Raw genomic sequence first — 26,987 nt, forward strand, 5'->3', positions numbered from 1 at the left:
GTAAAATTCACAGGACAACAGAATGAAAGCACATAGCTTATTGCGGTCTTGTTCACAGACTTGACCACATCCCTATACATGTTTTTCTACCTTGCAAAGCATTATCATCATGCCCTCAACCAAATAGTTTACAAGAATTTGAGGAAATTGTGATTTTGATCCTTGGAGCAGAAAGTATTAATCTGAGAAGCCCAAATTATCTTATTATACAGATTAAATGGTTGAAGATTGCTGTTAGTTGCATGACAAGATGACTGTACATATGCCTCTCTAGCTACATGTGCCACGTGTAAATAAATGGTATTCTTCGACAAATATTAGTATGATCATCAAACATTAAATTTGTTAAATTAACATTTGGTGATAAAAGCAACTATTTAATATAACACAGGAAGCAGTAGCTTTTCGCAAACTAGTGGCATTTCTGATAATTTTACTGTTTTAAATATGCACATAGTTTTATAGCAGTTTACTAATAGCTGATTATCAATGCGATTGTCAATGTATCACTCAGGCTCTTGAAGGTTGTACACAATGTGACATGTGGAACTCGGTGAATGAATGAATATGTGAACTTTATGTATGCATCTTGACACAAAAAAAAAAAAGAAGCTGAAGTTTTAGCAACAGCAATAGCGATCACTGTGCATCACACATCACACCTCTTTATCTAATTTATAGTGATTGATGATCTATAATTTACAGAGATTTTTGGTACAGGTTTTAATCACATAAATGTGTTTCTCATTGTACCTGGACCTTTTATATGACTGTGATACCTAACAGACACAACAATGCACACAAGTAAGTGACTTTTATCATTTTTACAATGTATTAGCACTTTTAGCCAGTTTTCTTCTCATTTAGGTGGTCTTTGAGAACCACAGCAACATAAAAGCTACAACAATATTTATTCAGTTATCATAAAACATGTTGAACTAAAACGAAATTGGCGAGCTTAAAATGAATTTTCTCCCTATCCTCATATACAAGAATAACTGCCACTTCAGTTGCACCAATTTTGTATAAGCTACAGTATAGCCAGAAAGGAAATAATAGAGATCTATTTCATTTTTAAAATAAGGGGTATTCTGGTGTATTAAATGTAAATTGGCAAGCTGTCATTGTTGAGGAATACCGAAATCAGTCACAAAGACTTGAAAACAGAGAGAGAAATATTACTACTATAAAGAAATAAAACTGACTTTCCAATCCAGAAGAAAGCCCTAATAAATTGACTAACAAGCAGACACAACAGATTTCTGGTGACAATTTTACTATGTGGTCAGTCAGATGGATCACAGCAAAGAATTTAACTAATACAATAGTAACTGTCTTCACAAATCAGTAGCAGAGGGATTAAGAATTTTTTTAAGAACACAGTCTACCTCTTATCATATTATGCAGTTCTAGAGCAATGACAACCCTCCTTATACAAGTGATACACTCTTCCACTGACATATTAAAACTACAGCATTGAAAATGCAATACTTGGCATTTCATGAGAAATTTACACTGATAGCATGCATGGCACTCCAAACAATGAAGAATTTGCACTGACAGTCTGCATAGCATCCCCAACCATGGCCCCTCAGGATCAGATGCTACTGCTATTCACAGTGTATCACTCAGATAATTGTTACCATATGATGCTCATTAATAACCAGATGTGCTTCTGTGTGGCAGATAATGAAAACCTTATGAACAGAGTGAATGAATGCTTCCATACTTTTGTTACTGAACTCGTTTATGGTCCTAATTCCGACCCCCCCCCCCCCCCCTAAAAAATGAACCTCTGTGTGTGTGTGTGTGTGTGTGTGTGTGTGTGTGTGTGTGTGAGAGAGAGAGAGAGAGAGAGAGAGAGAGAGAGAGAGAGAGAGAGTCAATATTTCTTCACTGTGTGAAGACTAATGCTCTGTACGCTACACTTATCTAAAAAAATGTCAGATTTCAGTTGAGAATGTTGTGGGAGGTGGGAGAAATATATTCATTAAAAAATACTATAATAAAATCTCACGATGCATTGAACGGCTCCAAAAAACAACAGTCCCGTTAGTTTTTCTTATCACACAAGTCCACTGAGTTATTCACAAAGGTCTGCAGCATCTTAAGCAAATGTTTATTACATCTCGAAATTAGCGTATAATAATGATGGAAATAGTCGTTACCGTGACGACATGATGAAAAAACTGAATGAACCCTTCTTGATACAATAACCCCTCCACTGTTACCCATTAAAAATTAATAATTTACAAGATGCATCAATATAAATAACTTGTCACACTGTTTGTGAGGAAGCATTGGAAAAATGAGAATCTCCCATGTGAGGTACTACTTGTTACACAACGCTTTTAGATCCCATTTTGGTCCGTGTTTTTAAGGATTCACTGTCAGTGAGCCGTAAATAATACTCATTACGTATTACATCACAAGTGCGGCTTCCATAGCCACCGTCGCCCTCACATACATTTGGTCTTCTAGAACTAAAGTGTATTCCCCTGCACAAATTCTTCCTTCCGTACCTACGAAAATATAAGGGAACATAGCAATGGCTAGTAATCCCTTTGTTTTGACTGAATCTGTCAGGTTCATAATATGGTTCGGATTACTTACATATATTTTATAGGTTAATTGACGGTAGCTATGATGCTTTTTGTTCGTGATTAAGAGCAATTGTTGATTCATAAAGTAGCAAATTAAGAAATGAAGTTGCAAGCCAGGTAAAGTGTAGAATTATAAACAAGGAAATCAGCATTCGCAAGCAAAACTGATGAGTATTTATGAAAATATAACGTGTAATTACCATACGGTTTATAAAACAGTGGACAAAATTTATCCTCGTCATTAAGTAATCACATTGTATCTTGGTTCCCTTAGCACCACTCTCGATATTGTAACAGAGGTCACTAACTGTACAATAAGCAGACGAATCCCTGTTTGTCAGGTGAATAATAGTGGCAGCTCTTCGTCATTCAAAACTGACTGAAGATCTATATTCTTTATTTACTTTTACTACTTATTATCACAGCAAGCATTGTATCATATTCTGTTATTAACGTATGCCCCTTAAAATTCCAATGAAAACTTATCCACTTCGGAACTTGACTACAGTGCTTTCCGTCAATTGCAGCGCTTTCGTTACTCAACATACCAACGATGTATTTTGTGACAGTAGTATAAATACATTGGCAGGTCAAATCTCAAATTAACTAAATAAGCTCTAATATTCCGTGCTTTTATTTCGATTCAATGGCGAATCATTTCACGTTTGTCACTATAGGTTTTCATCCCACCGTTTTTCTTGCAGGTAAGACGCACCTAGTATATCTGTAGCCATGAAAGTTGTTAGCATAGTTTGACATAAGACTGTGTTATTTGTTTAGTAAACTCTTTGAATTGAAAAGTTGGAGCGAGTTTAAATGTGTTTATTGTTCATATTCGTTGTGCAAGAAGCAGTTATAGTGTATGTGTTTGGCACATAGTAATGTGTTACATTTACTAAAGAGTTTTTATCGTATTTTATCAGTAGATGTTTAGTCAATGTTGGAGACCTTGTTTCTGTGAGGAAAATTTTAATTTATGACAGAAAAAGAGAACTAAATTGTCGCGTGTACAATGGAAAGTGGCATGGATTCCTTTGCAGATTCTGAAAACATAAATACTTCTACACCTTGGAAACTTCGTTTTATCAAGTCACCCGTTGTGTCGTCACCTATTTGTAAACAAGTTGACACCGGTTTTCAATTATTCGTGTCAGGTTTACAAGAAAAAGTTTCGTCCGCAGAAAGCCTGACGGAAGATTCAGAAGAAAAGATTCAGACAGTTTCGATTAAAGAACAGGAAGGACTTCCCTGCGAAGATATTGGTGATGAAAAAACAATAGCATCCTGTAGTACAGAAAAGGGAAGTACATCAATTACTGTCAGCTCGGTCATCTGCTCGCAGACTACAGAGACACTTCCATCTGCGAAGCTATGGAAACCGTTTGATATATCGTACGATAGCTTTATTGTACTTGATGAAACTATTATGAGCGATGAATCGAATGAGGAAGATTCATTTAAAAAATGTGATGAAAATTTTGCAAAGAACATTTCTGGCATTTTACCCCTCGATGCTGCAAAACTCGTGTACTCTCCCAAATTTGATGATGCCACGAAGTCAGGTATTCTTACAAACTTAATATTAGACGATGGGAAGAATGTAAGAAATGAAGTTAAACCGAAGCCTATGATACCAGAAGAAAACGTTCTCCAGGACACCCAAAATATGGCTTTAGTTACACTAGACCTTAACCGCAATGAAAATAATACAAGAGAAGGGGAAAAGAATGTTAATGTGCAAAACAACCCATTACATTATGCGGAGGCTGTCAAACCAGATTCTGTATCCAGTACTTTGGTGATAGACAAATTTGAGCCAAATGCCACTTCAGAACAGATACTAGGGAGCACTGGAAAAAACGAACAAGTTATTTCTTATGATCAAAGGGGCGACAAATTAGGACAAATTAAGTCTGATATTGAGGAAACTGGAAAAATTGAAAAAATGGAGTCTAAGAGTGGGGAGACTGAACATAGAAACATAGAACATAGAAGTGGGGAGACTGGAAAGCTTGAACAAGTGAAGAGTGATAATTTGGGGGTTGGACAGATTGAACAAGTGAAGTCTGAAGGTGGGCAGACTGAAAAATTGAAGTCGGATGTGAGAGATACAGAAAAAACTGAACAATTGAAGCCTGCCAGTGGGATTGCCATAAAGATTGAACAAGTAAAGTCTGAAAGTTTAGAGACTGAACAAGTGAAACATGACAATTTGGAGACTGTACAAGTGAAATCTGATGATAAAATGTTTATAAAGACTGAACAACTGGAGTCTGACAATTTGGATACTGAACAAGTGAAACTTGACAATTTGGAGACTGAACAATGGAAGTCTGACAATGAGGTGTCTATAAAGAGTGAACAAGTGAAGTTTGATGATGAAACTGCAGCTGAACAAGTAAAGCCTGACAATTGGGTAACTGGAAAGATTGAACAAGTGAAACCTGACAATGGGATAACTGGAAAGATTGAACAAGTGAAACCTGACAATGGGGTAACTGGAAGGATTGAACAAGTGAAGCCTGACAATGGGGTAACTGGAAAGATTGAAGAAATGAAGGCTGACAGTTTGGAGATTGTCAAGATTGAACTAATGAAGTCTGGCAACCTGGAGACTGTAAAGATTGAACAAGTGAAGTCTGACAATTTGGAGACCGGAAAGACTGAACATGTGAAGCCTGACAGTGGGGAGTTTGTGAGCAGTGATCCAGAGGAGAATGCGGACAATAATAATCCTGAATGGGAACTTTTGAAAAAGCTAGAGACTGATGAAGAACGTTACAAGGCTGTGAGATTGCGATGGAGGAATCTTGTTATTCCAAATCCCAATAAGAACCTGACTTACCGTAGTCGAGGGTACTGGATTACAGATAAAAATCAAAAACAAATATCTGAAGTCAAACCTAATCCTGTGGTTACTGGTAAATCAAGAAAACGTACACATTCTGCAGACCCCACTGAGCACCACGTCCCAGTGAAACGGCAGAGGACATTCTCCTGTACAGAAGTATTCGATAGAAAGATGCTTGATGTTCAGAAAAACCTGAGCAGAGAACGGAATGCCATTCTTCAGCAACATGAGCGAGCTGTACAAAACCTTGTGAACAAAACAAACCATCAACTTCGATGTTACTCACCAGGAAGTTTTAATGATGAGCGTATTCGAGCACTTCATGTCCAGGTAACACATTCATTTATGATAGGTCTGTCTATTTAATAATCATTGTGTTTGTTTTAAGTCAGGGCACAAATAAAAAAAAACACTCTAAGTGTTAGAAACAATGATTTCGTACCATTGTATAGAGCTGTTAAAAACAACTTCAGTTTTACATAGTTTTTTATGGGTCAAATAACAAACAAAATACCTTCCTTCCCCCCCCCCCCCCACACACACACACACACACACACACACACACACACACACACACACACACACACACACACACACACACAGACGACTGCTGTTTCCCACAATTATCTGCTTCCGCCTTTCCTTTTGCTGCCATCAGTTCCCAGTCTTACGCATGTTAAACTTGCTCAAGGAGCCTATATTGTTAGAAGAGGCAAGGTTCAGAGAAATAAAATCCCATGCGGATTTAAAGCACTCTGGATAGTAATTCAATATTTTAAGTACTGAGTGATGCAGTCTGACACATAGAAATAACATTCATGTGTGATCATGAATTGTAGGAGGCTTCAACAGTAATAGCAGTTAAAAATAGCTTTTAAAAACATGATGATATTACTGCACTGTTTTAAGGTATGAACATGTGCAGATTATATTTGGTAGATGACCAAAGATTTTTGTGGCAGTATAATTTGCCCCTTTCTGTAAAAAATTCAGATTTAATCCAGAGTAGTGAAGACTATCTTTTCTTGCAGCTACAACACTAGAAGAAAGGATGATCACTATTCTGGGTTAAATCTGACTTTGGCACAGAAAGGGGTGGATTATGCTGCCACGGAAACTGTTGGGCATCTACTAGGTATCATTGAAAGTGTTACAGATAGCCAGCTGGCATTCAAAAACAATTAAAAGTACTTCTGAATGACAGTTCCTTCTACTGAGTAGATGAATTTTTAGATATGAAGCAGCAATTTGAAAAAAAAAGAGGGGAGAATTTTGTTCCTAAGGAAAACTTATGTTAAGCTGATATGTTCCACATCATTATGAAATTTTGCATTTATGATCTATGAAACAAGTATTAATGTAATGTAAGTGATCTTAATTGGACAAACTCATGTGTTGTATGAGGCTAAAAGATAAAAATTCTTACCATTCCATTGCAGCCACAGTATATTTTATAAAACTGAAATCAATTAGAACAGCAGAATTTTGATAAAAAAATTTTAGCAACTGGTCAGTATGTAATAATAGTTCTCATGTTTATGCAACAGAGGCAGTTGAGGCAGAGCATGTGTGACAACAGTAATCCTCGCTTATGAAAAGGGTATTCAGGTCAAGGATTCTACAAGGTTCCTACCCTCGCAATTGCTGTAAAACTTGCCAAATACTCCCAGCCACTGTGGCTGCCTCCAGTGCTCCTTATGGTAAATAAAAGTCAGAGCAATCTGTGGAATCCTGCATGTTGTTTGCCCACTACACGTGCTAACTTCTCAGTATTTCATGTAGGCGTGACCACCAAGAAAGTGGCAGAGTATGTGAATCAACACAGAATTGGGTCAGCTGAAATTACTAACAAGAGATGTTGACTTCATCCACTGACATAACAAAGATGGGGCACATGATGTTACATATATGTAAACAGGAAGAGAAGAGAATGCCAGCAATACTCTCTTCTGTGTATATTATTTTATGAAATGTAGGTTGCAGTGGCAGACTGATCTGTAGCATAGTCGACAATATGGGATAGGTTGAAAGATATCAAATTGGTTGTGAATTGGCAAAGCCAGCAAATGTGAATTTTACAAAGTTATTCACAGAATGCAAATTTCATGACATCAGCTGCAGTTGGTATTGAAATATTACCCAGTTGTGACGTATGAAAAATTTATGTCGGACTGGGACTCTAGTGCAGATTTCCCACTTATTGCGAGTGGTTGCCTTAATCAATTCGGCTATCCATGCATGTTCCTGGCCCGACACAAACCTCCAGGAGTAACGACTGATGTCTTTATATCATAGTCTTACGTATCTCTCCTTTTAAACTTGCAACAGTACTTGATTCCCACTTTGAGAAAATGACGCTGTCACAAGGAATCAAGACCATTTTTATTGTCATATACTCCATCTCAGCTTTATGAAACTTACACATGAATCGATGATCAGCAGCTGTATGAAGTAGTAATCCAAATTATTTGCTGAATGCAAATTTCTTGAAGTCAGCTGCAATGGGCATAGATGTATATTACCAACTTGTGACCTACCCAATTGTTGAACACGCTCTACAGCTTGACTCAAGGGACCTGACTGCTTGCTAAACCAAATGGCCTGTTTGAATCCTCCTACCCAGTTCAAGTTTCTCAGAACTCCAGAAATAAGAACTTATTCTTGAGTGTATCCCTGCATCAACCGTTATCTGCACCATTACTTTTTAATCTTAATCTTATTTCCTCTCTTTTATTCTCTCTGTGTCATCCTTTGTGTGTTCATCCTAGTTCTGAATTGCAATATTCATTGCACTTGTAATTTCTCATCATCAATATTTGCTTCTCACTGTGTCCTTCTCTGACCCTTCAAGTCCTGGATTCTAGTTGGGGAGGGTGGTGATTTCTCCTTGTTTCAGTCCCTCCAGGATGGCCCCAGATCCATTCCGCCTACTGTCAGAATGAGTACTGGAGATCTTTCCCAGGGGTAAAGGACAGCTGGGATGAGAGAGACTTCGTAATGCCACAGGGGATAGAAAGTATGCACTCTGCCAGCAGTCGGGCCATTAGTTCGGTCAAGGGCTTACACCACAGACTTTATCTTCTACCTTTTCAGTGTGTCCTGTTATATTTCAATTGAAGGAGGCACAGTGATTTCTCAGACATCTTCTGCTTCAACTTTGTCTCTCAGTAGGTGTGTCCCTCGCATAAATGTAGGATTTCCTTTAAGTATCTTGTAAGATATTTCATAGGGTCAATACTGCCTCATGTGCCCCTACTTTCCTGCAGAACCCAAACCAATGTTCCCCATAGACAGATTCTTCCAGTTTTTCCATTGTTCTATAAATAATTCATTTCAGTATTTTTCAACCATTACTTAATTAACTCATATTACAGCACTTTCCTCTTTCAGAATAGAAATTATTATATTTTAATTGAAGTCAGCAGGTGTTATGGCTGTCCTGATAACTTGCACACAAGGTGGAACAGTTCTGTCATAGCTGAGTCTACCCAGGTTCGTAATTATTCTGGAAAATTGTCATCTACTCCAGGGGCCTTGTTATGACTTAGGTCCTACAGTATCCTGTTGAATTCTTCTCGCTGTATCACACCTCTGCTACTACTCTTTCTAAAAAGATTGTCTTAAGGTTCATTTCTCCTGTATATACAGGGAGTACATAAAGTCCAGGAAAACTCTCAATTATTTATTGCACAAGAACCAAACATTGTACACATATCATATATATGTCATTTTGAGGAGAAACCCTGAAAGTTTTTCACACACACACACCATTGCAGTGCAGTTTGGTAATTTGCCAATAGTCAGTGCTAGTCACAAACATGGTGAGTTCAGGTGCGGAGCTAGCTTTCTGTGTGTTGGTGTTCAACGGATGTTTAGAACCAAGTACCATAAGAAGCCACCAACAAGGAAGACCATTTACCACTGGCACAACAAATTTGTTATAACGCTTTGCTTGTGCCCAGCAAATAGAAGCGGACGTCCCACTGGGAGTGAAGTGAATGTGGAGCACATACAAGAGACATTCATAAGGAGTCCAAAGAAATATGTGTTTTGTGCATCCCATGAACTCAAAATGGCTCCAGTGACAGTGTGGAAGTCCTGTGACCATTCAAATTGGACCTAGTGCAGAAGCTCAATGACGACGACAAAGACAAGTGTTTTGAGTTTTGTTCGCAGTTCCAACAATTGAATGAAGATGGGGATGGCATTGTTGATCACCTAATTTTTAGTGATGAAGCCACTTTTCACACAAATGGAAAGTGAACAGGCATAATTGTTGAATCTCAGGTACAAAGCGTCCACACGAATGCATTAAATTTGAATGTGATTCCCCAAAGGTAAATGTTTTTTGTGCCTTGTCACATTGAAAACTGTGCGGGCCATTCTTCTTAGCAGAGAGCACCATCACTGGATATTCCTACTTGGACATGTTGCAGCAATGGCTGATGCCTCAAATGCAGTCGGACTCTCCAATCATCTTTCAGCAGGAATGGTGCTCTTTCCATTTTCATTGTGAAGTTCATGGGTACCTGAACACAGAGCTGCCGCATCAATGGACTGTCCATGCTACAGAAGGGGACGGCTGTTTCATGAAATGGCCTCCCCAGTTACCAGATATCCCTCCGTTTGACTTTTTTCTGTGGGATAAATTAACGATCTGGTGTATGTACCATGTGATGTAGCAGAGCTCCAGGAGAGAATTCGGGAAGCGACTACCACAGTCGAGGATGCCATGCTGGGATTACCGTATTGACATCTGCCAGGTCACTCATGGTTTGCATATCAAATGTTTGTAAAGAAAAATTTCCAGAGTTTCTCTTCAAAATGCAACATATGACGTCTGTACAGTGTTTAGTTTTTGTGCAATAAATAATTGAAAGTGTTGCTGGACTTTATGTACACCCTGTATATTCCTTCCATCTTTCAGCTTTTACTTATTTTCTTAACACTGGCTTGCCATGTGATTTAATTTTCTCATAGGTGGCATGTGTCGTTCCCCTAGTCAAGCATGCTTCTGCAGCCTTTCATTTGTGCTCTAGCCCTACCTGCTTAAGCATCTTGTACTTTCTTTCATTCTCACATTTTAAATATTTATGGTCTTCTTTGTCTGCTTCATTTACTGCATTTTTATATTTCCTGCTTCTATCAGTAAAATTCAGTTTCTTCTTCTTCTTCTGATTATTATTTTATTTATTCATTTATCCAGGAATAAATAGCTCCAATATACATACACATAGAATATGTAAGTGTGTTTTTGAGGATAGGACAGGTGTTCGGCTGTGGCTTGCTGAAAGAACCAACGTGACATTTACCTGAAAATAGTTAGGAAAACCTAGATCAGGACTGCTAGACAGAGTGAATAAAAAGGCAACCTGTCTTAACAACTCCACGTTTCATCCAGTTCATCCACACTGTAAAATGGTTTGTTGATGAGACAATTTGCACCAAACATCTTATGATAAAAACATAGTTTTGACCACAATCATTTGCATCTCCGCATCCACCCTTCAGTCTGCCTGGAAAACTTGAATCAGCATCTCCTCAAATGAGAGATGTTGAACTCACAAGAAGACTAAACATTACTATAATGCACTATAGATCATGGCCCACTGGCTCGTAAAAGCACTACAGTGTGATTACGCATTGCAGTGTGACAGGGTGCTGAAATTATCACCTTTTATTAATAACCATTGCTCTGAGACCTGTAAGTTATCTTCAAGTGTGTAGTGTGTTTTACTTACAAATTATGTTTTAGCTACCTTCCTAAATCGATGTACTTTTAGTAAGCTATGGAACCCCTATCAGATTCGATAATGAATTTGTAACTGAGTTAGTCCATCTTCTGACTATAATCTATTAGAGATCCTATTCCTATTTCTTGGAAAAAAGCACAGGTCACACCCTTCTACAAGAAGGGAAGTGGAAATGATCCAGAAAACTACCATCCAATATCTTTGACACTGATATGTTGTAGAGTGTTAGAACATATTCTGTGCTAAAACATAATGAGGTATCTTGAAAGAATGACTTTGTACAAGCCAACCAACACAGATTCCGAAAACATCAATCTTGTGAAACCTTAACTCGCAATTTTTTTACATGATATACTGAGTGCTTTTGATTAAGACAATGAGCTAGAGACAGTATTTCTTGATGTCAGAAAAGTGTTTCACTGAGCACCACACTACCCTTATGGTCAAATGTTCAATTAATGGGGTATTAAGTGAAATTTGTGACTGGACAGAGGACTTTTTTGGGAAGGACACAGCAAGTTCTCTTGCATGGAGAGTCCTCATCAGATGTTGAAGTGACTTCAGGTGTGCCCCAGAGAAGTGTGGTGGGACCTTTGCTGTTCATGTTTTGTGTTAATGACCTTGTTTTAGCTACCTTCCTAAATAGATGTATTTTTGTAATCTACGGAATCCCTATCAGAATCTATACTGAATTTGTGGCTGAATTAGCTCATCTTCTGACTATAATCTATCAGAGATCCCAATCCTATTTCTTGGAAAAAAGCACAGGTCACACCCTTCTACAAGAAGGGTAGTGGGAATGATCCACACAACTACCATCCAATATCTGAGTCTTTTTGCAGATGATGCAGGTATCTATATAGAGGTACTGTCTGCTAGAACTGCATAAATATTCAGTCAGACCATGATGAGATTTCAGAGTGGTGCAGAGATTGGCAACTTGCTTTAAATGTTCAAAAATGTAAAATTGTGCACTTCACAAAACGAAAAAACATAATGTTAAAATTCTGTGCCCTGTCAAATGTTTTTACAAAGATTTTAGGGAGAGGATTTTAATTTGCTCACTGTGTGACAAGCTCGCCCATATTTTATGTAAGTGGCCAGCCAATAACAATTTCCTGTGACATTCTTGTTGCTTTGTTTCCCCTTTCCTTAGGTTTTACTTTCTTATGTAGCATTTTCCTTCTTTTCCTGCTTTCTTTGAGTGTGTGCTTTAGTTTTCTTAGGTCTGTCCACATTCGTTCCTTTTAATGTGTGTCAGGGTGCTGATGACCTCGATGTTGAGCGCCCATAAGCCCCAACATACCACCACCACCACACCATAATGTTGGAATTGGGCAGCCCATACAAATACCTGGGTGTAACACTTTGCAGGGATATGAAGTGGAATGCTCTCATGGGCTCAGTCATGAGTAACCTCCCTCCAGGGGGTGCTCATCATTCTTTCATGAGTTCGTGCGTGGCGCACATGGGCCCCAAGCTATTGCAGCCCATTCTTCCTTCCCTGGGTACATTTCCTTCACTGTGCCCCTACCTCCCCGTCCTCACTCCTTCCCCACTGCCCACTCCTTCCCCACTGCCCACTCCTTCCCCACTGCCCCCTCCTTCTGCTGTCTCGGTGTTCTGATTCATGTTGACCTGGCTATCCACGTAGTTCCCTGTATTGCTTTCAGTTTCGTTCTTCCTGCCTGTTCTACTTCATCCTTTCTGGCATTTACATAACCCGCTTGAAATTTGACCTCCACGTCTAAATTTTCTGTTTTTAGTGTAAGTCATTTGGGAAAGAACTCTCTCCCTAGCGTCTACAGTGTGGACTCCTCTCCCTCCTTCCTTCCCCGCTGTAGCCCCACTCCACTCCACCAGGTCACCAGCATGTGTAGCCAGTTTTTGTGATGGGCTGTTATGTCCCAACCTAGCTGAGCCCCCAGACAACACAGGATCACACCACTGACACCTGAGCTGTTCCCTCTCCATGTATGCCAAGGAGTGGTTGCCTGTCTTCCCAGAGCACTGGAACTCCCGGCAACAACTGTCATACCAAGTGGCACCTGCTATGGCTATGTGGCACCCATGAGGAGAGCTCCTGATCAGAGTGGGTGGTATCAGGATGGATGCTTGGCACATGAAGCTTATCAAGCTGCAAAAATCTGGCTATATCTTCAAATGGTAAAGGATCATTGAACGCTGCTTCGTGTGATCTGGCAGCCTTCCCTTCCCTGACTGCGTCCTGGGAGGAGGGCCAGGCTCGCTGTCTTGGGATGAAACACTTTCCCCGCTAGCTCATCTGTATGAGGACGGATGGGATACATTCACTGCCAAAAAGCCATTGTTTTTTGTGGACAATATCAAGGACAAGTTTGATGAAGTGGAATCCCTCAGTAAGATGTGGTCAGGTTCCCTGTTGATCAAAGCTGCTTCTGCTACCCAATCAGCTGCTCTTTGCACTTTTGATCATCTTGACAATGTCCCAGTGTGTATTACCCCTCACCAGTCTCTGAATATGATCAAGGGAGTGATTTTTCACAAGGACCTCATCCTGCAAACTTATGAGGAACTCTGGGCTAATCTGGAGTGATGCGGCGTTCATTTTGTTTGACATGTGCAGAAGGGTGATAAAGACAACTGCACCAATACCTGTGCTTTCATTCCGGCTTTCAGGGAGATACCCTCCCAGAGAATGTCAAGGTTGTGTGCTACAGATGAGATATGAAACTATAGATCCCACCACTCATGAGATGCTTTCAACTGGCGCTGATAACCTCAGTGTTGTGCGCCCTGAAACACTAATCATCATCATCATCATCAGGTGCTTTCAATGCTTGCATTTTGGGCATGTATCTTTCTCTAAACACTTCAGTGCCATTCATGACACCTTTACTGCTATTGATCTCATGATCTCCTCCCTTGCTCTCATGGCTTCCCTACATAGGTCACGCCATGATAATCTTTGTGACAGTTACCACTTTCCAGTGATTCCATCATTCCTGTGCTGCCACCAGGCAGACAGGCATTCTGCAGGGCCAGTTGGCCTTTATGTACATCAGCTGTGCACTTCCCCTCCTACCTCGTCCTTACCCCAGCCCCATCCCCCTCTCTCCTCCACCTACCCCCTTCCCTCCTCTCAAAGGGAATTTTTGCGGGCTCTTACTTCTTACATAGCCCCAGGCCTGGATTCCATCCACAACAAGATGATCCAATATTTGGTCATTAAGCAGAGGCAACATCTACTCAGGGTCTTCAAATGAATTTGGCCCACTACTACCTTCCCCTCACAATGGCGAGACAGTGTAGTTATCCCCATCCCTAAGCCCGGGAAGAACTCGACGTCTCTCGACAGCTAACTCCCAATTAGCGTGACAAATGTCCTTTGTAAACTGCTTGAGAGGATGGTTAGCTTCCAATTATGTTCGATACTCGAATCTCGTATCAGTGTGGCTTCTGGGAAGGATGATCTCCAAATGACCTTTTATTCAGATTGGAAACACCAATTCGACAGGCTTTTCCTAACTGCCGGCACCTTCATGTGTTCTTTCTTGACCAACATAAAGCATATGACACAGCTTGGCACCATCACATTTTTGTTACACTTCATGACTGGGGCTTTCACGGTCCTCTTTCGATTTTTATCAGCGTGTTCTTATCCCATCGTCGGCTCTTCCGGGTTCGAGTTGGCACTTCACTCAGCACCCCTCAGATTCAGGAGAATGGTATCCCACACATTTCTTTGTTGTCACTCTTCCTCATACTCATCAATGTGCTTGTAACATCTGTTGGGTCTCTGGTTACCCCGGCATTGTATGTTGACGATTTTAGCATCTGGTTCAGCTCCCACTTGGTAGCAACTGCTGAGCTCCGGATCGAAGGTGCCATTCGATGGGCATTTTCGTGGGCCATCTCCCATGGTTTCCAGTTTTCTCCCTCCAAAACACAGGTTATGCATTTTTGTCATTACCTACAGTCACCCTGATGCAGAACTTTATTTATCCGACCAGCTCCTAGATGTTGTTGCACAGTCCCATTTCTTGGTCCCTATCTTTGATAAAAAAAAAAGTTGAGGTGGCTGCCCCATATTCGCCACCTGAAGACTACATACATGCAGAAGTTTAATGCTCTCCACCTTCTGGACCACACGTCTTGGGGTGCAGACCGTGCTATTCTTCTCCATCTTTACTGTGCTCTGGTCTTGTCCAGACTAGATTATGGTAGTCAGGTTTATGGCTCAGTGGCTCCTTCCACTGTGAAAATACTTGACCCTGTTCACCATTATGTGGTATGTCGGGCTATTGGTGCCTTTCTCACGAGTCCCTTTAACAGTCTCCTCACAGAAACTGGGATTCCCCTCTACAAATACAGTGGAGTCAACTCCTGGTTTCTTATGGAATTACTATATGCTGATTCCCTGACTAACCTGTGTACCCTGTCGTCTTCACAAACGAGGGATGTCTCCTTCCTGATAACCACCCACGGGTCGAATTGCCGGTTGGAATGTGTTTCACTACCCTCTTGTCGGCTCTCCATCTCCACTCACTGGAATGCACCCCGTGTATTTCCACCATGTGGCATGGCGGTGGAACGTTGTGTGTCTCAGGGAATGGGGATCTTGGCTTGACCGCCTGGATCGTGAGGATGGAATAAACCTCTATAAAAAAAACTTTGATCTCAAGGTGTGCTGCACGCTGATGAGATGCATGGCTATTGAGGTGGAACAGTCATTAGCGGGCAACCTCTGGCGAACCTCAGTTGTATAAGGCTTACCTAGGCACTTGGGGCTCTGTCTAGTGGACTTCTAGTTCCCTAGCTGCTTGTGGGACTGAGATGGATCCTTCAAAATGTTCTTTGCGTCCTCCCAGCAGAAAGGGTGGACCGCTGGTAGGTACCAACACCCATTCCAACAAGAGGGCTCGTGTAGCCAGTCCTCCTGATTCAGTCAGTAGTAACAGAATGCATGCTGCTTCGCAGAATGTGTTTCTTATAGTTAAAAGAAAAGAGGGGAGTTTTGACAAAGTTTCACCATTTTATATACAGAAAGCATTAGAAGGCATTGCTGGCACCTTGAAATCTGTTAAGCGCTTGCGAAATGGGACCTTGTTGGTTGAAACATCTAGCTTCCAACAAGTCAAGAACCTTCAGAAAGCACAATGCCTTGAGGAGTTTGCGATAGAAACTGAATTTCACAACACCTTGAACTACAGCAAAGGTGTTGTGACTTGCAGGGGTCTTGTTGACATTCCCCAATAAGAACTGAAAGCTGAATGGTCCCAGGGAGGCATTGTCGATGTGCAACACTTTATGAAACAAGTGGATGGCGCACTCGTGAAGTCAGACTCATTTATCATTACTTTCAACAGCACCAAACTACTGGAGCATGTGAAGGCAGGTTTCCTACATCTCAGTATATGACCTTACTACCCCAATACAATGCGGCATTTTAAATGCCAGCACTTTGGGCACACTACTTTGGCTGTCGAGGGGAAGCCACTTGCGGTAAAGGCGCCCATGAGGGAGTTGGTTGCTCCTCTCCTCCCAAGTGTGTCAACTGCTCTGGGGATCACCCTGTGTGGAGCAGGGACTGCAGAGTTTTCCTTGAGGAACAGAAGATCCAGGAGGTTAAAACCACAAAGTGCATCCCGTATGATGAAGCAAAGAAGCTATAAAAGTTCATGCAGCCACCCACGTTCGCTGCCTCCTTTTCTTCCGTTCTGAAACAGCCAGTCCTGAAAACTGATGCCGTTACACAAACGGAGGTTGCTGCTGTCAGCACTAGCACCTGCATGTGTCCCTGCACTTGTGCTGCTGCAGTTGTGTCTAAGCCTGTCCGTCCCCAAGGAACTTCAGAAAAAGCTGTGGTTGCTGACATTATGGAGCTCCCTGTCTCTCCAAAGGTTCCATCTGGTACACTGTCAAATGCTGCCACACCCTCAACCACAGTTGTAGCTGCAAGGTCTACCCAGGGAAAAAAATCCAAGGCAAAACGTCCAACACCGGTGGAATCAGGCAGAAAACAGCCAGACGATGTCAACATCGACCCCTCTGGCATCTCATTCGATTTTTCTATAGAGGCTGTGGAGCTTGATGTTGGATTGGAGCAACCATCTCGCTCCAAACCTGAGCTTCCACCCATTGTGGGCTCCCATCCCCGTCAGGAAGTTAGGATGAAAGTACTTCCTCCCTGATAGATGGCTCCCATTATACAGTGGAACATGAATGGATTCAGTACGCACATGGAGGAACTGAAACTGCTAGCACAGCAACGCCCTCTGTGCTTGTGTTTGCAGGAAACACATTTCAAAGCATATGATGCCCCTGCACTATAGGGCTATACCCTATATCGCAAGGATGACCTGACTGGGGAAAGAGCCAAAGGAGGGGTTGCTGTGTTTGTCAATAATGTGCACCACTCCGCTGCTCTTCCCCTGGATATCGACGTGCAAACAGTTGCAGTTGAAATTTCTGCACGTCAGCAGCTTACAGTTTGTTCTCTTTATTCACCTCCACTGGATGCAGTAGACTCTGAAGCTCTATCAGATCTTATCGCGCAAGTCCCCCAACCATTTCTCCTCCTGGGAGACTTCAGTGCCCACCATGTCTTGTGGGGCTCAATGTCTACTTGACATCGGGGTCGAGTTTTGGAGAGCCTCCTGACATCTCGAGAACTGTGCCTCCTAAACTCTGGTACTCCGACTCATTTCTGTGGTACTACTGGGTCATTCTCAGCCATCGAACTATCTATCTGCTCTCCAGCCCTCGCTGACTCTGTTCCCTGGGATGTCACTGATGACCTTCATTCCAGTGACCACTTCCCAATCCGCCTTCAGCTACTCAGTGGTGTGTTGCTGGAACAGAAGCCACCAACATGGATGATTGGCATGGCTAACTGGACACTGTTCGGCCAGTTGGCTGTGTTTGAACACCGTGACAGCGTCCAGGAATGGGTGGATTATATCACGCATGAGATCCATCACGCCGCTGATCTATCCATGCCAACATCTTTCGGCTCTCTTCAGAGGCGACCTGTCCCTTGGTAGACAGAAGAGTGCCATTTAGCCATCTGGGACAGGAGTGCGGCTCTTCCACGGTTTAAACACCACCCGACAGCGGACAATCTCTCAACCTTTCGAATCGCGAGAGCCAAGGTCTGCCGTGTCATTAAAGAGAGCAAAAAGCGGTCATGGCATGAATTGCTAAACTCTATCAATCGATCCACTTGTTCCTCAAAAGTATAGGAAGCCATCCGGAGGATTTCCAGTAAACACAGCCGTTTACCGATAGCTGCAGTGTTGAACCAGGAGTGCCTCCAAACAACACCTAGAAACATTGCTCAGACGCTGGCCGAGCATTTTGCACAAACTACTGCCAATGCAAGCCAGGATCCAGCATTTCATCACAACCATGTGACTGTCTAGAGGGAAAAGTTGGACTTTAGGTTGAACAGTTCTGAGGCCTACAAATCCCCTTTCTCCATGTGGGATCTCGAATTGGCACTGACTGAGACTTCTGACACTGCACCCAGTCACAAACACATCCAGTACTGCATGATAAGACATCTGCCAGCAGCGTCAAAGGAAATCCTCCTCAAATGTTTTAATCTAATATGACACAGGTGTCTTCCCCAACTTGTGGAGGGAGGCAATTCTAATCCCTCTCCTCAAACCAGGAAAGGACCACCCAAGTCCCAGTAGTTATCGGAGTATCTATCGCCTTGACGAGCTGTGTAGGAAAGACCCTGGAACGGATGGTTAACAGTTGTCTGGTCTGGCTTTTAGAGACCAGGCAACTCCTTAGCCGCTCTCACTGTGGATTCCGAAAGTTTCGGTCCACGGTCGACAACCTGACCCTCCTAGAAGCGGCTATTCAGCAGGCTTTACTCCGTCGGCATCACTGTATTGGCATATTCTTTGATATCAGTAAGGCGTACGATACTACTTGGATACACAGTATTCTCGCACAACTGCATCACTGGGGCTTTCGTGGCCACCTCCCCATTTTCATTCAGTCTTTCCTGTCTCAGCGGTTTTTTCGGACCCGAGTTATTCACGCACTGTCTGATCGATTTGAGCAGGAGTATGGGTCCCCCAGGGCAGAGTTTTAAGTGTTACACTCTTTGCCATAGCCATCAACAGTATAACATCTACGGTGAGGAGTCCAGTACAGTGCTCCTTATTTGTGGACAACTTCGCTGTTTTCTGTTCCTCCTACAGTGTTGCAACAGTGAGCCGTCAGTTGCAACTTACAGTGCAGTGGTTAGAGGAGTTAGAGACACAGTGCAGCCAGAATCCTGAAGGTGCTGAACATCATCAAGTGCCTTATCCACAGGTCTTGGGGAGCGGACAGGGCATGTCTTCTCCAGTTTTATCGGGCTTTTGTGCGTTTGCAGATGTGCTATGGGTGCACGGTGTATGAGTCAGCGAGACCCTCTTATTTGCGGATCCTTGACGCTGTCCACCATGCTGGGATTCAACTGGTCACGGGCGCTTATCGTGCTGATGTGGGAGAACCGCCACTTACCATCTGGCGGCAGCTCCTGTTGGTGTGCCAGGCTTGTAAGTTTCTTGCAGCTCCAACCTCATCCGTTCACCATATTGTTGCTCGTCCACCTCTGGAGTGCCTTTTTTCCAACTGTCCCCAAGCCACGATGCCATTAGCGATTCATCTGCAACGTGTGCTGGAGTCCCTTGGGGTGGAGCCCATACAGCCTCAAATCCAGGGTTTTAACCGCCTGCCACCCTGGTTACTGGAAAGGCCCAGAGTGATTTTAGATTTGGTGTGGCACAAGAGAGATTGCACTCGTGCCACCGTTTTTAATGCAACATTTTCTGCCATTTTATCTCAGCACCAAGACTATGTAGCGGTTTTTACAGATGCGTCGAAACAGGAAGATTCTGTTGGTTGCTCTGTTGTTTTTCCAGATTGCGGCCTCGACGTCTGACTGCCTCAAGCATTTACTGTTTTTGATGCAGAATTGTCTGCGATCTTGTGGGCACTTGAGCAGATGAGATGCTCTTCTTGTCCTAAATTTCTTGTCTGTTCACTAAGTGCCCTTCTCTCATTGCAACATTTGTATCCAGCAGATAAAATAGTCCAGAACATCCAGGATGCCCTCTTCCGGCTACGACGACGTGGGTTCTCTGCTGGGTTCCAGGGCACGTCGGCATTGCTGGGAATGAAAGAGTAGATCTCGCAGCCAAGAAGGCATGTCTCGATCTGCAAGTGTTTAAGTGTGCCATCCCCCTGCATACACTCACCTTGCTATTGAGCTCATGAGTCATGCATCGGTGGGAGAATGAATGGTTGGAAATGACTGACAATAAGCTCTGTTTAAGTTTTAAAGTTCTGTGACTCGTCCAATGTTTTTACCAAGATTTTAGAGAGAGAGTCTTAATTTGTTGCCAGGATCACTGACTCGCCCATTTTTTACATAAGTGGCCAGCCAGTGACAATTTCCTTTGGCATCCTTGACACTCCTTTCTCATTTCCCTTACGTCTTATTTTCTTATACAGCATTTTGCATCTTTTCCTGCTTTCTTTGCGTGTATGCTTCCATGACTGATGACCTCAACGTTGAGTGCCTGTAAGCCCCAACACACACACACGCACACACGCGCGCGCTAAGTATAGTCTTTCAGATTCCTTAATTTTGACATCAGCAGGCTATTCATGGATGGTTGAACTGGTCCTCAGTTTCCTCCGTGAAAGTGGTTTTTATTTTCAGTTTTATTTTCAGATATAAGGTTTTGCTTTACTCCTGGAGCAGGGGCAGGGACATGGTGGTTATGGTTGGAGCCTCTCTTCGTATTTTCCCAGTCTAGGACCCATGATCACTCCCCAGTGGAAAGACAGCTCTTTTACTCCTCCAATTTTCCAGTTTTTAGATTTGGTCTATCGTTTTATGCCTTCTACTGTGTGTGTTTTAACTTCTTCGTTTTATAGTTGATCCTCTGACTGGATCTGTCCACTTTTAGTGGATCCGCTCTTCCGTGAGTAACTTTGGAATCGCAGGACTGCTGATCTCACCGTTTAGTCCCATATCCCCTAAGCTTATCAGTCAATCAATCAGTCATGGGTAAAGCAGGTGGTAGACTTTCAGTTTATTGATAAAATACTGGGGAAGTGCACTCAGTCTACAAAAGAGATTGGTTTCAAATCGCTTGTGCTACCAGTTCTAGAATATTGCACAAGTGTGTGGGACCCATACCAGATAGGATATTGAACGTATACAGAAAAGGGCAGCATGAATGGTCACAGGTTTGTTTGCTCCTTGGGAGAGTGTCACAGAGATACTAAAGAAGCTGAACTGCCAGACTCTTGAAGATAGACATAAACTGAAAAAGTCTACTGAGAAAATTCCAAGAACCAGGTTTATATGATGACTCTAGGAATATTCTACAACTTCTTATGTACCATTCACATAGGAATAATGAAGATAAGGGTAGAATAATAACACCACACACAGAGGCATTCAAACATTCATTCTTCATGCCCTCCTAATGTGAATGGAATGGCAAGAAACTCTAATATCGGGTACAGTGAGACGTACCCTCTGTCATGCAGTTCACGGTGGTTTGCAGAGTGTAGTTGTAGATGTACAATCTGTTGCATCTCCTTAGGCAATTTATTACACTATTTTATTCCCTGGTAGAAAATGCGGTTTTTAGTTTATTTGTTTTTCGTTGCTAAATGCAAGTCCAAACTGGTCCTTATTCTATAATATGTATAGACTTATTAGTGTAATATGTTTTCTGTGATATGCACAATTGACTGACACATGTTCTCATTTGATGACAGTCAGTTTAAAAAAAAAAACTGTTATTACAGTGAGTGTGGTTACCACATTTAGGTATTATTCTTGTGACTCTTTCCTGCAATTTGAAAACTGTGTCAATATTTTTCGCCTTTCATCCTCAGAAATGAATCCCATAGCTAAGAGCTGAGGGTAAAATTTATTTAGTGAACCTTGCCCCCGTTTAAATTTTTGTAGTTAATGTACGACATTTATGAAAACAATAGATTGCTGCTCACCATGTAAAGGAGATATTGAACCAAAGATAGTCACTATGAAAGAGTGCTAAAATATTACATTCTGATAAAGCCCATACATGCACAACCACAGCTCATACACGTGGCCACTGACCCTGGCCATTGGGATCCTAGAGAGAGGGGCCATCTCTCTCTCTCTCTCTCTCTCTCTCTCTCTCTCTCTCTCTCATATTGTGCCTGTCTTTGACTCGACGCGTACTCTCTGTTGTGAGTAACAATGTATCCTTTATATATTGTTGTTATTCCATCCTGGACTTTCCATATATGTACATAATGTGCATCAAAATACCTACTGGCTATTTGTCCATTAGCTGACATAAATTTTCTGAATTTACCTTGCAGTTTCATTTTTTGTGACCAAAAAATGCAGTAAATACAGAAAAACGCATTTAAAATGGCACAGACATAAACATTAGGCTAAGTTACACGTCAGTCTGTAAATACCAGCTTTTTTTGGCATTCGCAATCAATGGCTTCATCATCTCTCAGCCAGATTTTGATCTTTTGTCCTAACCTAGACCTCAGGATGCACTACTACCATTTAGCAAAGATTTAAGAGGGGGGGGGGAGTTTCTAGTATTTCACTCTAGCCAAAATTGATGTATGCAGGAATAGTATGTGAACACGAGTCATTGGCTGTTACAAACTGCTTATAGAACTCTAAGAACATAAATGCTTACATTCCTTTCACCACTATCTTCATGTGATCACTCCATGTTGACAGTGTTCACCCAATGTAACATAGTTGTTTATTGTCACTGAGCTGCAATGCATGCTGTTTGTTTTATTTATGTTCAGTGTTAATGTATATCCTACCGCCCAAACATAAACATCATTGAAGATTTCCTTTGTCTTTCCTATGAGGAGTGCTAGTATTTTACCAGTGACTGAAATGTTGCTGTCATGAACACAGAGAATTTCTTAATTCCATGTCTTGTACTGTCTGGAAAGTCATTGATAATATTGAGAACAGAATTTGATCCTATGCACTATCTTGAGACATATGTACATTTTGTATATTTCCTGTCTGACAATAATTTTTACTAAAAATTTGTCATCGCCAGATTTGTGTATTGGATCTTTACCTTTTGTGTCCTATTTTCAGATAAGACTGGAAACACTCATTTGCTGTTTCTCTTAACACCTAATGATTCTGGTTTATTTGATATTATTTTGTGGACAACAGTGTCAAAAAGCTGGGAAAGTCTGAGAATATGCGTGTAACACACTCATCCTTGTCAAGAGCTTAAAGTACCACTTTTGTGAACTCCGTTATGGCCAATATTTTCATTTTCCCACTTCAAAAACCAAACTGTGTTTGGGTAAAAAGGTTGTACTCATTCATGTAACTCATTAGTCTACCTTTCACAAGTGATTAAATTGCTTTTGAGGAGGAGACAGTAATGATACTGTCCTGTAGTCTTCTATACTCTTTGCATCATCTTCCTTTAGTAATCACTCAATTCATGCATCTTTTAGGTATTCTGAAAAAATGCCTGAACTAAAGGATGCATTTGTTGTGTGATAATGGCATTTGTGTGCTGTCCATGCCCGCCTTCGGGCATGGACAGAGAGAGGAACCGCATCACTTCTTGTTCTGTTGTGAAGAAATAACATAATTGTGCTTGCAGTTTAATTCATTGCAGATGCTACATGTGTTTTATGAAGATTTTGTTGCAACTTCTGATGTGTTATACAAGGATTTCTACCGGGCCTTACTTTTGTGCCTGTTTGATCATATGCTGCTTTCACTATTTCATCTCTCAAAACTACCCATTCATCTACTGTTGTATTTCTTTTGACTTGTTTCCATCAATTGAGCTGCTCGGGGGAACAAAATGGTAAACGCCAAAATCACAGTTTTGAGATACAGCGCATCGAAAGTTTCAATTGATCTGCAAATCTGAATAAGTCCTTTTATTCTGTAGTGATTCAGACATCTATCTTCTACTATACAGACATAAATGAAACTCAGAACTGACTAAAACAAATGAAATATACAAAAATTATTACATTACCATACACCATTAACAACACATAGTGATAGAACATTACATATTAAATTTTACAGTAAGTCTTCAACACTTTACTGAAACTGCAAAATCATTCATCACTCTCATTACTAATGTCTTTTTCATCTAAAACTGTTGGCTTTAGTGACAGGAAAAATCCATTGTGGACAGGATGTATGTAATTTAGGAGCGACAGGACGTCAGCAACTTCCTTCTTTTCAGTAGGCCTTGGCTCATTGTATTTAAGTCGAAGCATAGGAACTGGTCCTTGCCTTCCACGTTTCCTGTAGTTTATTTCATGCCAAATGTCATGACAAAATGTCTCGCTGATGAATAAAAATGATGGATATTCGGAGGTCATCTTCCACCTACATATTTTCCTTAGGTTGACATCTCAATCATCAACTGTCTTCTTTCTGAAGACAAACGCTTCTTTAGAGTGTCGTATTTGATAGAAATCCTCTCTTTTCATATTATATACAAGCCAACTTCTTGATGATCTCGCACCACTTATCTGGACTGTACACATCTTGTACTTGTCGGCGAACGTAATTTTCAATTGTACTTCAGGAACATAATGGTATGTACATGCACTTACCATTATGTTTGTGAAACGTACTAAAGACAGTATATTTACAAAATAACATACCTCTGAGTCATCTGAATCATTAGGAATGTATTCTGGATCCCTCTCGAAGATATTAGTATCATTGGAAGTATATTCCTCGTCTTCTGCCATGTTCACTGTTGCCATAATCTCAAAGATGTTTTTACTTGCCGCCATTCTCTCTGTCACTTACCATGTGGCGCTTACCATTAAGCTCCTCCCTGACATCTGTTGAATGAATTTGGAACTACTAGTAAGTTTACTGCATTGTGCATCCCGCAAGTGGTGTCATTAGCCATCTACCGCAAAATACACGGCGATGGCGCTTACCATTGTGTTCCCCCGAGCTGCTCAATTGTTGCCTAATGGTTGTTATGAAACTCTCAACAATGTGTAGTTCTTTCAATTTATCCAGGTCTCATCCCCTCTTTCTGCAGTTTCTTTAGTTTGGATCTGCTGTTCATAACCAAAAAATTATGGTCAGAGTCTACACTTTCTCTGCAAATGTTTTACGGTCAAAAATCTGGTTTCAATATAACTCGTCCGCTTCGGCAAGTGACACGAAACATGCGATAAATGCCATAAACAATGTGGCTAGTACAATGTGGTGTTATTGGCAGTTTTTTAATCAGGCTAAGTTACAGATCAATCTTTCACCACAAGCAGATTTAATTATTTTCTCATTCGTTGGTTTCGCCAACTCACAACCAAACTGTCACCTGCCAACCTATACCTTGCTGTTCATAGTAGCTTACCCACATTCCTGCCTCATTGAAAGTGACAGCAGTAGTGTCACCTTGCTTTCAACTGTTTGCAATACTAATATATCAAGGACATTGCCAGATCAGTCACTCACCCAGACTTTTGCCCCAGCAGCTACCAAGAAGGTTGCGTGCCTGTCTTCAGAAACCACAAATCAGTCTATCCTGTCTACTGATACACCTCCATTGTTTCTTTTCATCTGGGTGACCACCACTGCCTCGATAAATTTGAAGGCTTAAGACATTGTTCCACCCTGTTATATATTAAATTACTTTATTCTGAAATACTGATTTTGGGTACGGTCCATTCTTAAGTGCATCTACAAAAATTACAGTTATATGTACAGTAGAGCTATCATATCATTGGAGGCATGTGAGCCATCCCCATTTGGCAAGGTCCATGGTTTGTGGTAATTTCATAGTTTTCAACAGTGAATTGTTGTTTTGATGCAGTCCATGTTTACAGCCATTCACAAACTTACAGTTGTACAAGGATTAGACTTGTAATTGATTCAGATCTGATACAGTAGCATGAAATATCTCGATGTTGGAAGTATTAAAACACATTGATACCAGATTTCTGCTTAAAACTATAATATCATCAAAGTGGTGGATGTAAACAACTATTTTAAATTTTGTATGGCAACTATGACATCACAAACACAAAACATCAAAAATCCATCATGTAACTAATGAGATGCCTGTGTAGAGTTGGAGGTACTGCGTGGGGAGAAAAAACTTATGAAACGAAGCCATCTATGCACAACCACCATTAGTGAAAGTAATGCCACTTTTATCAAATAAAACCTGTGAACAACAACCTAAAATTGGTTTCATTTTCTTCAATTAACTTATATAACAGAAATGATCTATACAGTACTCACTGAATGTGTAACAGTCGAAGTTGCACAAAAGTAAAACAACCACACATTGAATTGTAAAATTGTTGTTGGTATAATTCACCTGTGCAACTCAAATGAACCACACAACATCCATCAGTGCAATAACGGTCAACATTACGTTAAAGTAAAACAACCAACAAACTGTAAATTAAAATTTATGTTTGTGTATTCAGTTCACATACATAGTTAAACTGAACTCCTCAGTTCTCATCAATTACGTACCAGCCAATGTCACTCAAAAATAAGACAACAGCAAATTGCAACCTAAAACTGCTGTCAATATTTTCATTTAACCTGTGCAGGTAAACTGAACTGCCTGATACTCGCCAGACACTTAGTAACACACTCATCACATTTTTTTTTTTTTTAACTTTATAAAAATGGAATAATAACAGACTATCTTACAGAAAGCTCATCATACAAGAAAACTAGATTCATGTAAAAGAAATACAGAGAAAAATACC

General features: G+C 41.1%; 2 protein-coding genes across 2 annotated transcripts in view; one reads left to right on the top strand and one right to left on the bottom strand.

Moving 5' to 3' along the window:
• LOC124711806 (ankyrin-1) overlaps nucleotides 1–3,209 on the bottom strand; it is a 150,749-nt gene extending 147,540 nt beyond the window's left edge. Inside the window, exon 1 of the mRNA XM_047242029.1 lies at nucleotides 2,804–3,209. The gene's annotated coding sequence lies outside the window, so the exon portion shown is untranslated. The remainder of the gene's footprint in view (nucleotides 1–2,803) is intronic.
• A 211-nt stretch (nucleotides 3,210–3,420) lies between these two features.
• LOC124711805 overlaps nucleotides 3,421–26,987 on the top strand; it is a 64,548-nt gene continuing 40,981 nt past the window's right edge. The window contains exon 1 of the mRNA XM_047242028.1: nucleotides 3,421–5,784. Within this exon, the coding sequence (XP_047097984.1) occupies nucleotides 3,616–5,784 (2,169 nt within the window). The 5' untranslated portion in view covers nucleotides 3,421–3,615. The remainder of the gene's footprint in view (nucleotides 5,785–26,987) is intronic.

Source organism: Schistocerca piceifrons, chromosome 8 (genome assembly GCF_021461385.2).
Source record: "Schistocerca piceifrons isolate TAMUIC-IGC-003096 chromosome 8, iqSchPice1.1, whole genome shotgun sequence".
Taxonomy (NCBI): domain Eukaryota; kingdom Metazoa; phylum Arthropoda; class Insecta; order Orthoptera; family Acrididae; genus Schistocerca; species Schistocerca piceifrons.